We start from the raw sequence: 15,805 nt of genomic DNA, 5'->3' as shown, positions 1-15,805 counted from the left end.
AGGGGACGAGAGAGACAGAGAGGAAAGCGCGGCGGAGGGGTGGAGAAGCAAATGGGCGCTTCTCCTGTGTGCCCTGGCCGGGAATCGAACCCGGGTCCTCCGCACGCTAGGCCGACATTAGGCTATACTTTTAACATTAATTACTATGTTAGAAGTTTTTCTTAATGCATTTTCCTAGCACAAGTTGAGACTCAACTTTTTGCCCAATTTTGTGTTTTAAGCTCAAGAATGAAATTGAAATTCTTTGTATGTTTTAACCTGTTCTTGACTTCAGTGCAATCCTAGATCTGAAAATTACGTTCTATTTCATGGGACCTAGTGTCTTAAGGTAGTGAAAGTTCCCTGGGAGGCAGTGTGTAATTGCCTGTATATATCTTACCCTGAACTAAAAACAGATTACTAAATAAAGGCTGTGTGGTTGTGTAGTGTTTTTCAACCACTGGTCCACCAGAAATAGCCAGCACAAAATTCCTGGTGGACTGTCAGCAGTCTATAGATCGACGATTGAGAAACACTCGTATACCATGCTCTATTTTGAAAGTTAAATATTTAGTAAAAAAGAAGAGCTAATTTTTATAGAAGAATACAGGAAGTTTTGTACTTAAATTGTTTTTATGAGAATATAGACTGAAGGTATTAAGTAATAGTGAATATGCAAATCTTCTAACCACAATAAAAAGGAATGCTCAGAAATTAGTCAGAAACATCACTGAAAAAAGTTTGAAAGAATACAATATTTTACCATTAAAAAGAGCACAGCTTTTTAAGTGAGCCAGATATAGTACAAGTACATGCTTCAATGCACGTTAGCTACAAGTCCTCTATCAATTTATTTTCTTGTTTATATAGCCAGTTTTTTACCTGTAAAAAAAAAAAATGAGGTAATACCTACCTTGCTGTATCGTTACAAAGATTAATTTGAATTGCAAAGAATAGTACCTGACATGGTGTTTGGCAGGTTGTAGGAAATCAATAAATGGTAACTGATTTTTGAGAGGTGAGAATTGCATAATGGAACTTGGACTTTGGTGTTAGAATCCCTGCTTATGGTGCTTATTACAGTGCAGCACTTCAGTAAGTAAACTCCTTTATCTTTAGTTATCCCACATTGTAATAGAAGATTGCCTACCTTGGAGGGTTATTTTGAGAATTAATGAGGTAATTTATATAAATCACCTAAGTGTCTGATAATATAGTAGCTCTCAATAAATGTTAATTTTTTTTTTACTACCACTCCTAGGTCATGTTGTGAATCTCTGGTGAATTGTGTAAATTACTTAAAGTCTTGTCATTGTTTTCCTTGTTATAAAATGGTCTCCAATAGAACCCTCAGAATAGTAAACCTGCCCCCTTTTCCTGTCCCCAAACTGGTGAAATTTCTGATGAAAAGTAGGATTCTGTATTTAATGATCATTTCTCATTACTTACTGTATACTTTATCAAAATGAATAATGTGATTTCTGTCATCAGTACTTTGTAATTTAGTAAGGAAGAGAAACAAATGGATTATTATTATAATACTGTTTAATAAATGTTATACTAATTGATATATGTACAAAGTAGAGTGGTAGAAAGAGGACATGAGCAAGAACTGAGCATAATACAAGAATTTGAAGAAGATTAAGATAAATATTTTATTTAGATTCATCATAGCTTAAGTATGGTAGATAATGACAGCTAACATTTATTGATTACCTACTGTGCCTACCAGTAGTCTAAACTCTTTACATGGCTTTAACTCATTTAATTCTCACTAAGTAGCTAATATCATTATCCCTATATTGTAGATGAAGAAACTGCACAAGGACATAAAGCAATTTGTTCAGGGTTTAACAACTAGTAGGAGGTTATAGCTGGTATTCAAACCCAGGTAGTGTAGTTACAAAACTCAAGTTTAAAACCACTATACAATACTACCTACAGTTACTTACTAACATTTAACTATCCTAATGACATGGTGAAAGGAAATACCCAGTAACCTCCTCACCTTTTTTTTTCCCAATTACAGTTTACATTCAGTATTATTCTGTATTAGTTTCAGATGTACAGAGTAGTAGTTAGCCATGTATTTTACAGAGGGGTCCCCTCAGTATTTCAAGTACACATCTGGCCCCATACATAGTTATTTTGATATTATTGACTATATTCCCTTGCTGTAACTTACAACTCTGTGGCTGTTCTGTAACTAGCACTTTGTGCTTCCTAATTCCTTCACCTTTTTTCACCAGTCTGCCAAACCCCCTCCCCCATCAACCAGCAGTCTGTTCTCTGAATCTATGATCTGTTTCTGTTTTAAATTTTTCTTTAGATCCCACATATAAGCGAAATCAAATGATATTTGTCTTTCTCTGACTTATTTCACTTATCACTTCAACTTCTTACTTCATTCAAATAGAGTGGCTGCTAAAGTTAACTGAGAATTCAGTACCTGAGTTTAGTGCCTATGTGGCAACAATATGAAATTCATTTAGAATATCAAGGCTAACCTCTGTTATGCTGATAAATATAAACAAAATTAAGTGATTTTTGAAAAGCTAATTCAAACAGTGCTGGAGTGGAAGGGGGAAAAGATTAAGGAATAATTTCATTTCCTTTAAATTGCTGTTTTCATAGCCTTCCCAGCTTTAGATCAGTAAGGTCATTAAATCTTTCCTTGTGAATTTTAAAATATATTAAAGGTGGTGTATAGAGGAAAGGCATCCTGGTGTTCACATCCATGAGTCCCTTTGAGAGCTGCCTATTGCACTTTTTAGGAATCAGTTACTAATTAATTACTAGCTGTGTTATAGAAATACCAAGAATTTAGTCACTTTTCCCTGAATAGTGCTTATTTAAACAGCCCACTTACCTATTTTGGTAGGAGGTAGTTATGGTATGGGTACTGTGTAAGTGCAGAAGCAATTAACAAAAAATATGTTAATTTATTTTAATTAAAAGCAAGTGTCAGGTGACAGATTGATAGTTATTAGAACAAGACAGTAAAACTCATGTGAACCTCAGCAACTCAAAATTTGCAGTAGTTCATAGTGTGTGCATTTTGAGTTGGAAGTTATCCAGATATTAGTTCTGTGATATTAAAAAGTAATATAGAAGAAAAAAACAATTATTTTATAAACTATAATTGTGCCTTGTGCCTACAAGTTGAATAAAATGTTGCAATCAGATTGACTATCTTTAGTGAGGAAATTAAAACAACCATCAAAAACCTCCCCAAAATAAAAGTCCAGAACCAGATGGCTTCTATAGTGAATTCTACCAACCATTGAAAGAATATTTGATGCCTGTCCTTCTCAAACTCTTCCCAAAAACTGAAGAAGGGGCAATACTTCCCAACTTATTTTATGAGACCAGCACAACCTGGATAACAAAACAAGGATTGAAATTATATGATCTTATTAATATAGATGCAAAAGAAGCATTTGATGAGATAGAACATCCATATATGATCGAAACACTCAGTGGAATGGATAGAGAAGGAAAGTACCTCACCATGAAAAGGCAATATATGACAAACCCTCAGCCAATATCTTATTCAATGGATTAAAAAAAACTCCAAAACAAGTTTTTCTCTAAAGATCAGGAACAAGACAAGCATGCCCACTCTTACTACTCTTATTCAACATAGTTTTGGAAGTCCTAACTAGAGCAATCAGGCAGGAGAAAGAAATAAAAGGCACCAAAACTGGGAATGAAGTAAAAACGTTACTTTTTGCAGATGACATGATCCTGTATATACCCTAAAGAATCCACACACACAAAAAAACCTATTAGAAACAATAAGCAAATATAGTAAAGTTGCAAGATATAAAACCAATGTATAAAAATCCACTGCTTTCCTATATACTACTTGTATATAGGAAAATTTCAGAAAAAGAAATGAAAAAAATTCCTTTTGCAGTTGCAACCAAAAGCATAAAATACCTAGGAATAAACTTAACAAAGGATGGGAAGGACCAATACAGTGAAAGTTACAAAGCATTATTAAAAGATTGGAAAAGGCCCTGGCCGGTTGGCTCAGCGGTAGAGCGTCGGCCTGGCGTGCGGGGGGACCCGGGTTCGATTCCCCACCAGGGCACATAGGAGAAGCGCCCATTTGCTTCTCCACCCCCACCCCCTCCTTCCTCTCTGTCTCTCTCTTCCCCTCCCGCAGCCAAGGCTCCATTGGAGCAAAGATGGCCCGGGCACTGGGGATGGCTCCTTGGCCTCTGCCCCAGGCACTAGAGCGACGCCCCGGAGGGGCAGAGCATCGCCCCCTGGTGGGCAGAGCATCGCCCTTGGTGGGCGTGCCAGGTGGATCCCGGTCAGGCGCATGCGGGAGTCTGTCTGACTCTCTCCCCGTTTCCAGCTTCAGAAAAATACAAAAAAAAAAAAAAAGATTGGAAAAGACACAATGAAATGGAAAGATATTCTGTGTTCATGGATCAGAAGACTTGACATAGTTGGAATGGTTATATTACTCAAAGCAATATACCGATTTAATGCAATCCCTATCAAAATTCAAATGTCATTTTTTAAAGAAATAGAAAAATCATCAGATTTGTATGGGACTACAAAAGACCCCAAATAGCCAAAGCAATTCTGAGAAAAAAGAATAAAGCCAGAAGTATCACACTACCTGACTTCAAACTATATACATATATATTTTTTTTCTTCTCCCCTTGAAGTTGGAAACGGGGAGGCAGTCAGACAGACTCCGCATGCACCTGACCGGGATCCACCCGGCTCATCCACCAGGGGGCGATGCTCTGTTGCAACCAGAGCCATTCTAGTGCCTGAAGCAGAGACCACAGAGCCATCCTCAGCGCCTGGGCCAACTTTGTTCCAATGGAGCCTTGGCTGCGGGAGGGGAAGAGAGAGACAGAGAGGAAGGAGAGGGGGAGGGCAGATGGGCGCTTCTCCTGTGTGCCCTGGCCGGGAATCGAACCCAGGACTCCTGCACGCCAGGCCGACGCTCTACCACTGAGCCAACCAGCCAGGGCCCAAACTATATTATAGAGCAACAATAATCAGAACAGCATAGTGTTGGTAGAAAAACACACACAGACCAATAGAACAGAATTGAGAGCCCAGAAATAACACCACATGTATATGGTCATAATTTTTGAAGAAGGAACCAAAACACAATGGAACAAAGAAAGCCTCTTCATTAAATGGTGCTGAAGAAATTGGAAACCCACATGTAAAAGAATGAAACTAGACTATAGTTTGTTCCCATGTACAAAAATTAATTCAAAATGGATCAGAGACCTAAATATAAGATCTGAATCAATAAACTACCTATTAGAAAACATAAGTACTAAACTTACAGACCTTGGCTATAGAGAACATTTTATTATGAGTCTGACCCCAAAGGCAAGGGAAGTAAAGACAAAAATAAATGAATGGGACTGTATCAGACTAAAAAACTTCAGCACAGCAAAAGAAACCACCAACAAAACAAAAAGGCAACCAACCGAATGGGAGGTGATATTTTCAAACAACAGCTCCAACAGGGGGTTAATATTCATAATATCTAAAGAACTCATACAACTCAACACCAAGCAAACAAACAATCCAATTAAAAAATGGACATAGGACCTAAACAGACTCCTCTTCCAAGAAGACATAGAAATGACCAACAGAGACCAACAGACACCTTGAAAGGATGTTCAACTCGACTAGCTATTAGGAAAATGCAAATCAGGACTACAATGAGTTACCACTTCACACCTCATAGAATGGCTCTTATCAACAAGACAGGTAATAAGTATTAGAGAGGTAGTAGAGAAAAAGAAACCCTCATTCACTGCTGGTGGGAATGTAAACTGGTACAGCCACTATGTAAAAGAGTATGGCAGTTCCTCAAAAAATTAAGAATATAGTTACCATATAACCCAGTAATCCCTTCCTCAAAATTACTCAAAAATCTGTATTCTCAAAGATATATGCACCCCAATCTTCATTGCAGCATTATTCACAGTGACCAAGATGTGAAGAAAACCAAAATGTCCTTCAATAGAGGAAAGGATGAAGAAAATGTGTATATAAAAGGAATAATAGGGAATGCTCCTCAGCCATAAGAAAAGATGAAATACTGCCATTTGCAACAGTGTGGATGGACTTTGAATATTATGCTAAGCAAAATAAGTCAGAAAAAGCTAAGATCACATGATTTCACTCATATGTGGGAGATAAAATTGAAACTCAGACACAGACAACAGTATGGTGGTTACCAGAGGGAAGGAGGTATGGGAGGTAGTAAAGGGTAGGGGGCACCAAATATATGACAGAAGATGTTTCACTGGGTTGTGGGCACCCAAGGCAGTGTACAGATTATGTATCATAGAAGTGTATACTTGAAACCTTTACCATCCTATTAACCAATATCACCCCCTATAAATTTAATTTTAAAAAATGACTTTTTATGCAAGAAGATCTTATCTGTATAGGAAGATGTTTAAAAAGGAGCAATTGGGGTTTGCGTAAAGCAAATTTACTTTATGTACTTATGCATTTTCCCATTTGAAAAAAATAGTAACTTTTAAGTTGATTTTAGTCTACACTTGATCTTAATAAGCCAAAAGTTCAAGAAGTGATGATGTTAGCCTACAAATAATTGTGAACTAAACCAAACTTGTAAGTATTCCCAATTAAATTTTTATCCCTTTACACCAGTGGTCCCCAACCTTTTTTGGGCCATGGAACAGTGTAAAGTCCGAAAATATTTTCATGGACCGGCCTTTAGGGTGGGACAGATAAACGTATCACGTGACCGAGACAAGCGTCAAGAGTGAGTCTTAGCCTGACCTGTGGTGGTGCAGTGGATAAAGCATCAACCTGGAAATGCTGAGGTCACTGGTTCGAAACCCTGGGCTTGCCTGGTCAAGGCACATATGGGAGTTGATGCTTCCAGCTCCTCCCCCCTTCTCTCTCTCTCTCTCTCTCTCCCTCTCCTCTCTCTCTCCCTCTCTGTCTCTCTCCCTTTCTCTCTCCTCTCTAAAATGAATTAAAAAATTTAAAAAAAAAAGAAATCTTAAGAGTGAGTCTTAGACGGATGTAACAGAGGGAATCTGGTCATTTTTTAAAAAATAAAACATTGTTCAGACTTAAATATAAATAAAACGGAAATAATGTAAGTTATTTATTCTTTCTCTGCGGACCGGTACCAAATGGCCCACGGACTAGTACCGGTCCGCAGCCTAGGGGGTGGGGACCACTGCTTTACACAGATTTTAAGTTCCTGGAAGATAGGGTTTTCATCCTATAATTTTCTGTTATTCCCTTAAATTGTATAGTGCCCTCTTATCTCATGTTTGTTGAATAATTAACAACCAACTTAATTCATTTTACTAATTGCAAATGGGAAGAAGACATTTAATTTAACATGACCTGTACCAAAATTAGAGGTTATATGCATGTATATGTCCCTTTGTCAAGTTAAATGCACAGAGTAGATATACTTCGATCTATGCTATGAATTTGATTTTTTTAAGAATGTAGATTAATTTTTCCCAGTAATTTTTGATTGCACAAATATTTAGGTACACTTCAAAGGGAGATGTTTACTACTTCGTTTTTAAACTGGCTATTGAATACTTTCAAAGGTAGCCCTTAAGAACGATTAGGTGAACGCAGAGCAGTTAGAAAAAACATTGTTTCCTGAGATATTGAGAGGATTTTCACATTGGGTTGACTAAACAGACCATAGTATTTATAGTATAATTCTATGCAGGTTCCTGACTACAAAAGTTGTTAAAGGTAAGGTTTTTTTCCTTATATAATAATCTCACTTTAAGTTGTGAATTAAATTTTAACTGAGTTGTAGTAATGTGACTTTTTTTGCCAAATCTTATTGCAATAAATTCTGGTACTCTAATATATTGGAGATTAATAGTTTGGCTCTTATTTAAGGAAAACAGCATTTGTTAATATGTCTGTTACAGATAGTTATAGTTTAATGTTTGCTTTTACTAGGGCTTGTTTTGATTCATCATTTTTATTTGACTCACTAGACTCCATCTGTTATAATTTAACTTTCAAGGTTCTGTGTAATTTTTTTTGTTAATGAAAGGTTATTAACAGCATTATGAAGCTTTTCTCTTTTAATCTTGAAAGGAAAAAAATCCATATCTAAAAAAGCAATCACAAAGAAGAGGAAAACTGTCACAAAGTCACCTACTATACCAGAATTTCAGGTAAGTGTTTCAATTTTCTCTCAACATTTTTTAGTTTAATTTTTGTTTCAGTGTTTGTATTGTTCCCTTAAGAAATTGGGTGAGTTCCACTTTAGTGCACACATACTTCAAATTAAATGTTTCCAAATGTGACTTTTTTCTCTCCAAGTGTAGATATAGCTAGTACTTATGAGTTAATCAACTAGAATTTCAGATTTTTTTACCTCTATTTAAAAGAAAAATTTATTGATTGATTTTTAGAGAGTAAGGGAGACAAGATACACAAAGAGAGAAACATCGACTTGTTGTTCCTCTTATTCATGCTGTCACTGGTTGAGTTTTGTTATCTGCCTTGACCAGAGATCGAACCTACTACCTTAGCATGTCAGGATGATGCTCTAACCAGTTGAATAAAGCTTTTATTTTTGTCTCTGATAGTCAAAAAATCTGGGTTTTTTTAATGTTCTGTTCTGTAGCAGTATTTTAGTAGAAATATATATAAAATGAGTAAATGAAAGTCTTCCAAAAACAAATCATATATGTACATAAAAATATTGCCTAAGTAATCCATTTTTTTTTATTTTGGCACTGTAGAAATGGCGGAGTTGCTAATTTGGAAAAAAATTCTTTGAACTCTCAGCTATATATAAATGTTAGAGAGAATATTAAGTAAAGCTTAATTCAGTTGTCTTTACATATTTCTGCGAAAAGAAAAAATAATTATATGACTGCCATATGATTAAGTTTTTTGTGTCAAGCTGATACTAGAATAAGCAGAATCTCACCCTAATTAAATAATATTTGAATCTTCTATTTTATAAAAGATGCGTTTTCTTCAACAAATGATTCTTTCTTTAAAACTGTCTTATATTAGTATGTCCAGTCCATTTCCAAAAGTTTTATAATCTCGTACTTCATTGCCAAAAATAAAAATGTTGTTAAAATAAGTTTCTGTGAGTCAATTCAAGTATAAAACAAAATAATGAAATAATAACTATGAAAATATTGATAGTATGTAATTTAACAGTTACATATATCCAAAAATGTAGACACGTCTATTTTTCAGTAAAAATCTTATTTTTGGAAGTGTTTTTTTTAAAGTTACTAATTGGTAAATGCTTAGTATTTTTAAATGAGCAGTGAAAGAAAATAAACATTTTTTCTCATAGTACTTTTAAATAGAGTATTTTTAATGACATTCTTAGGATGATTTTTTAATATAAAATAACCTTGATTACAGCATATTCAGTAAAATATGTAATTTACTATTTACTTAGAGGCCTTTCTACCATTGCTTGTACATGTTATTTAATGCTATAATATATAATAGTATATCCTTATTCTTCCACTGTCATGCTAGCCTTTGTGCTATCTCTCACACTCGTTGTTTTCTTCAATCTCTCAAAGTATTCATCCTGGAACTATATGTCTAAGAACAGATCTGACCTGATGTTGATATTTGTCTCCCTTCATATCTTAGTGGATAAACTTTTCTTTGTAATAACTGGCATACTAAAGTAAGCAAGTGGTATTCGTTAGTGAAGCATGAAATCTATTTAGTGAATTACATGACCAGCATTTCTTTTATAAGCTAACAAAGTTAAAATAGAAAAGACATTTTAAGAGCATATTTAATATATATAGTAAGGGTAATATTTTTTTAATGAAATTTCTATTTCAGTCGTGTGTGTGTGTCACTGGCATGCAGTGTAAAATGTTATTTTCACCTTGAGTTGTGAATAAAAAGTTTGAAAAACAGTCTTAAGTGATTATTTTAGTCAGTTACTAACCATTTGCTTACCACTCTCAAAAACTTAAGGTCAAAGTACATGTTTTGCTAGATTGTGCTGTTTTAAATAAATAATGAAGGAAGGAAGGAGGGAGGGAAAGGAGAGAGAGAGAAAGAAAAGAGATCTTTTCCTCATTTCTTAGGCTTTGAGAGAGATAACAGAGAGAGAGAATGTGTGTGTTTGTGTGTGTGTGTTTGGCTAAAGATGGCAAGAAGACTGAAACAGTGTTTCTTATGCCTAGTTTACAATTTGAATACCCTGATATTAGTAATAAAGAAAACTGACATCTGTGTCCCAGGAAATAGATTATTTGCTTCAAATAAGCAAAGAGGAAGAGATAGTGTTAGTTACTAGTAAACATGCAAAACTTAGAATTTTGCCTTTTAATATAATTTTATGTAAAAATTTAAAAAATTTGGAAGGTTCCTACATATAAGAAGACTGATTATTATATACTTAGAAAGTACTAAATTTATTTCCTTTACAAAAGCTCTATCATTATGAAAAATTCTGCAAATTATTTATTTTATCCAAGTTATTGTAAGTATAAAATTTCTAGTATTAAACCTAAAAACACTTTCTAGAAATCTTTAGCTGGAAGATCTGCTTCATAGAATTCATCTAAAATGTTTTATTACTTAAAATAGTGAAACCATTGGTGGATAGATATTAGATCCCTTTTGCAAAACCTGATCTATTTGCTGAAGGACTGGTCATCTTTAAATTGGCAATAAACAAGCTTAGAGAGGAACATCCAAGGATTAAATTGTGAAGTTGTTTTTTTTTCAAGTCCTAATGTATTAAAGTGAATCAATCCTATTTTGACCTCAACTAAGCTAGATATAAAACTTGTTTACCTATTTGCTTCCAAAAGAATCCAGATTTATTTATATACACACCTAATACCTATACCTCAGTTTAAGAAATTTATTATCCCATTCCTTCCCAGGCCGGCTGGCTCAGTGGTAGAGCATCTGCCTGGTTTGTGGAAGTCCTGGGTTTGATTCCTGGCTAGGGCACACAGGAGAAGTGCCCATCTGCTTCTCCATCCATCCCTCTCTCCTTTCTCTCTCTCTCTCTCTCTCTTCCCTTCCCGCAGCCAAGGCTCCATTGGAGCAAAGTTGTCCCGGGTGCTGAGAATGGCTCCGTGGCCTCTGCATCAGGCGCTCAACTGGCTCTGGTTGCAACAGAGCAGCGACGCCCCTGATGGGCAGAGCATTGCCCCCTAGTGGGCATGCCGGGTGAATCCCGATCAGGTGCATGCAGTAGTCTGCCTCCTCGCTTCTCACTTCACAAAAATACAAAAAAACAAAAAAACTATCCCATTCCTATTTAAAATATTTGCTATAGGTATTCAAATGGTGGTTTGGTTTTATTATTTAGTGTGTACTGTAAAGGGACAACCATATCTGTGTCACTTTTTCCTAAGTGATGTCAGTGGTTCTCAAACTGTAGATAGTATAAAAAATAATCTGATGCCTTTATTAAAAATGAAAAGTCCTGGGTTCCATCCATAATTCAGTGGGTCTTGGTGGCTCAGTACCACTAATCTGCTAGTGGTTTTGGAACCAGGGTGTTTAGGGTTGAATGCCAACTTTACTACTAACTCTGTAAATTTAGGAAAGTTGCTGAATCTCTTTCTGATTTCATTTCCTCATCTGTACAATAGGTAATAATAGTACCTATCTCAAAGGATCATTGTGAAGATTAAATGATAGAACTTACTATTTTATCTATTTGTATTATTTACTTTTTCAAATTAGCATGCCAGATACTTCAGACAAAAGATACTGTTATGAGTAGAAAAATCAAATAAGAATTGGCTTAAAAACGTATATTTTTAGACTTTACCACTTTTTCCAGCTAGTTAAGGCCTAGAAATAAATCTTAAGATTTGGTCATGTTTCATAAACCATGAAATCTCATGATTAAGCCTTTAAAATTTTGAAAAGTGGGAAAAAAAACAAGTAATACTATTTACATCATTATATTTAACCAGAGAAAAATATTTAAGCATAGCCCTACTCTAGCATTACGTTAAGTTATACAGTTGCCCTATAGGGGAAGGTCTCAAATTTTTTAGTTGCAGATAGTTGCAAAATATTAGAAAATATTTTTATTTTTAGTATAAGAAAAATTTGAGAAGTGAATATCAGTTTCCTTAATAAAATCAATTTTTTACCAAAAAACTTTATTTTAAATTTAATATTTAAGAGAGAAATCCAATATATGAATACTCTTTTGTATACAATTATAACAAAGTCATAGAAAGCATTTTAAAAACTTAATGTATTGAGTCTCAATCAGATGTTCTTAAAATAATTTAAGAGCCTTAGTTACCATGATTCCACTTTTCATTGATAACCAAAATCTTCCCTGTAATGCATACTGGTTCCTGTTCCATGTGTCATTTACTCTAAAGACTGCTTTGCATAGGAAATCCAGAATCTAGGTGTTAAGACTTAGTAGCATTATTTTCAAATGTAAGCATAAACTCACTGATCCTTATTATACCTCTAAAAATAACAACTATGTTTCTCCATTTAACAAGTGAAGAAACTAAGGAAAGTGAAATGAAGTACTCCCTTTAGTGTAACAGATTGGGACCAAAATTGAAATTAGAATGTAATTGCTTCACTATGTTAAGGAACATTTGATTACATTGTTGTTCTGAATTGCTGCCTGTTAAGTATTTCCAATTTCAGCTTTTTAAACTTTCAACAGCATGGATTTTTATTTCCCCCTTCATATTCTTTTAATTTAAAAAAAATATATAGTAAATTGAGAGAAATATGTTTTCAATCATATATTAGTAAAAAAGTATTTTAACTTAATTAGACTGATTTTTCATGTCACATACAATATCCTTATTTGCAGGTTTTGAAGTATTCATTATTGGTATGGTGATTGTAGAAGGAATTTTCCTGTCTTCATAGTTTTGACAGCTGTCAATAAATTTTTAGTTTAAATAAAATACAAATTCTGCCCTGGCCGGTTAGCTCAGCGGTAGAGCGTTGGCCTGGGGTGCAGGGGACCCGGGTTCGATTCCCAGCCAGGGCACATAGGAGAAGCGCTCATTTGCTTCTCCACCCTCACCCCCTCCTTCTTCTCTGTCTCTCTCTTCCCCTCCCACAGCCAAGGCTCCATTGGAGCAAAGATGGCCCGGGCGCTGGGGATGGCTCCTTGGCCTCTGCCCCAGGCGCAAGAGTGGCTCTGGTCGCAGCAGAGCGATGCCCCGGAGGGGCAGAGCATTGCCCCCTGGTGGGCAGGGCGTCGCCCCTGGTGGGCGTGCCGGGTGGATCCCTGTCGGGCGCATGCGGGAGTCTGTCTGACTGTCTCTCCCCGTTTCCAGCTTCAGAAAGAAAAAAGAAAAAAAAATACAAATTCTGAATTTATACAATTTAATGTTTTGCTTACAATTTTCATAATAAATTATAGGATTGTTTTTTTTTAGAGTAGTGGTGAACATGATCCATTTTATTTGGACCAATTCATTTTGACTTTTCTGCATTGTATCCCTTTGTTTCTAATGTAATTTACTGTATTTTATTTTTGTATGCTCCCCTATGTTCTTTTTGGAACAAATAAAGATCTATCTCTCAAACTTATTGTGTTTATACCCAAAAAGGAATCATTTCTAGCTTGAAGTAGTAGTAAAGTAAGGAATTAATTATTTTATAATTTTTCTGAGATGTGGTTATGGAATTCTTTTGATCTCTATAGGACTTCTTCTCCCTCACTACATACACACCTTTCTGCTTTTTAAGTTGAAGAGAGGGCCTTTTAATATTTACTATTTAATAGAAATGAAAGCTTAGTTATAAGTTAAATACTAAAATACATTTTTAGTTGTTAGATTTGTTTTATTTAGAAAGGCCCCTTAAAGAACATGGTATAATAGAAGGAGGAATCCAGGGTTTTGTGGTTTTCTCTATTAGTGTGTCATCTTAGGTTAGTAAACTGTTAGTTTTATTTCACATGTGTATGAACTGGAGATACACCTTTTTAGCTGTAAACCAAGGTTTGGACCATATTACATATTTTTAGTCCCTTTTAGCTTGTTGCTCTGTCATGGGTTGCATCAAGTGGAAGGTTAACTTGAGGAGAGATTGTGACTGCCTTAAAGAGGTTCTTCTTGAGGGTTAAAACTCTTCTTGTAACCTCTGCAGTGTGACTGAAAACCAACCCCTCTGGAGTGTTGGCAGTGTGATCCAACTGTAATCTGAGCTGCTGTGGAGCTTTCCTTTTCACCCCAGGAGGCCCTGAGCCTCAGATATGTTTTTCAAATTCAAGGTAATGAGAAGGAGGTTTTAATAAGGTGTTCTGCTTTGTTCAAAAAATGCATCTGTTCTCCTAATTAAGGGGAACTTATTGGATTGATTGTATTTTTAAAAGCATCACTTGAAGTTGAGTTGAAGGCCACACATATGCCTTACTTTGTAAAAGAGAAGAAATAGAGAGTGTATATTACAGAGTTGGCATAAATTCTTTCTTCTTTCAATATTAGTAACAAAATTAGAACAAGACTTTTCTACTAGCTTAACGACCCTATTTTGGGTATATTATATATATATTATAAATTTATGTAAAGAGGTTTTATGTTAATATATAAAAAGCATAAATTGTTATCTAGATATTAATTCCTTTTAAGATAATGTAAATGTAAATATTGTTAAAAATACTTTGACTCTAGAATTCAATGAAATTTATCTTTAAAAGTCATGTCAGTTATTTTAAGAAATATTGTGCACTTAATTCAGTCTTCTGTCCCTTGCTTAGAAATTTATCTTTCTGAATGTCCATACTCATTAGCTTCTTAGTACCCATAAGTTTCAATAGCCAGGCAGATTTATAATCATAATCATTCAGTACCTTATTGCTCAAGTGTGATCAAAGGACCCTGACCAGTTGGTTGAATGGTAGAGCATCGGCCCGGCATGCGGAAGACCCAGTTTCGATTCCCGGCCAGGGCACACAGGAGAAGCACCCATCTGCTTCTCCACCCTTCCCCCTCTCCTTCCTCTCTGTCTCTCTATCTCTCTCTTCCCCTCCCACGCCAAGGCTCCATTGGAGTAGTGTAGTCCTGGGCGCTGAGGATGGCTCCATGGCCTCCACCTCAGGTGCTAGAATGGCTTGGTTGCAACAGAGCAACACCCCAGATGGGCATAGCATCGCTCCCTAGTGGGCTTGCCGGGTGGATCCCAGCTGGGCACGTGCAAGAGTCTGTCTCTCTGCCTCCCTGCTTCTCACTTCAGAAAAACACACACAAAAAAAGAAAAAGTGTGATCTACAGACCATACCTAGGAACTTGTCCCACCTCAGACCTACTAAATCAAAACCTCATCTTAACAAGATTCACAGGTGATTCTGATGCACATTAAATTAAAGTTTGAGAAGCATCGATTTAGTACAACTGAATAACTGGGTAAGCCACTTGAAAGTGTTATTTCATATAGCTTTTAGGCTGTGGAAATCATTCATGGTTTGACTTCAGAACTGTTATTTATTCCTTTAAGTAGAATATAAATATTCACTGACCTCATGACTAATTGATAATTAAAAGATCTTTACTTTTTTTTAGGGTCTGTTTACTTGTAGGGATATATGTTTTCACTGTTACTGTTTCTAAAACTAAATGCAAAATATACCCATATTCTTTGTATAATGTGACAGCGGAGGTGCAAGTGAAAATTTCTCTGAGCTTTGCCATATGTGCAAATGAGAAATCTCTGCTGTGATATTAACTAGTACACCAAGTTTAGTGAAAAGGGGTATAACCACCTGCAAGCTCTGGGGAAAATTTGACATGATAAGTCATTATAGCAGATTATACAATGTTTAATTTCTCCTGAATACTTACAA

General features: G+C 35.5%; 1 protein-coding gene across 4 annotated transcripts in view; it reads left to right on the top strand.

Moving 5' to 3' along the window:
- Positions 1–15,805, top strand: part of BRD10 (bromodomain containing 10) — a 131,053-nt gene that overhangs the window by 76,712 nt on the left and 38,536 nt on the right. For all 4 annotated transcript variants that reach the window (XM_066257215.1, XM_066257217.1, XM_066257216.1 and 1 more), the window contains one exon: positions 8,095–8,174. In XM_066257215.1, the coding sequence (XP_066113312.1) occupies positions 8,095–8,174 (80 nt within the window). The remainder of the gene's footprint in view (positions 1–8,094; positions 8,175–15,805) is intronic.

This window comes from Saccopteryx bilineata, chromosome 2, assembly GCF_036850765.1.
Source record: "Saccopteryx bilineata isolate mSacBil1 chromosome 2, mSacBil1_pri_phased_curated, whole genome shotgun sequence".
Classification (NCBI taxonomy): domain Eukaryota; kingdom Metazoa; phylum Chordata; class Mammalia; order Chiroptera; family Emballonuridae; genus Saccopteryx; species Saccopteryx bilineata.
This window is presented reverse-complemented; position numbering and strand designations above follow the sequence as displayed.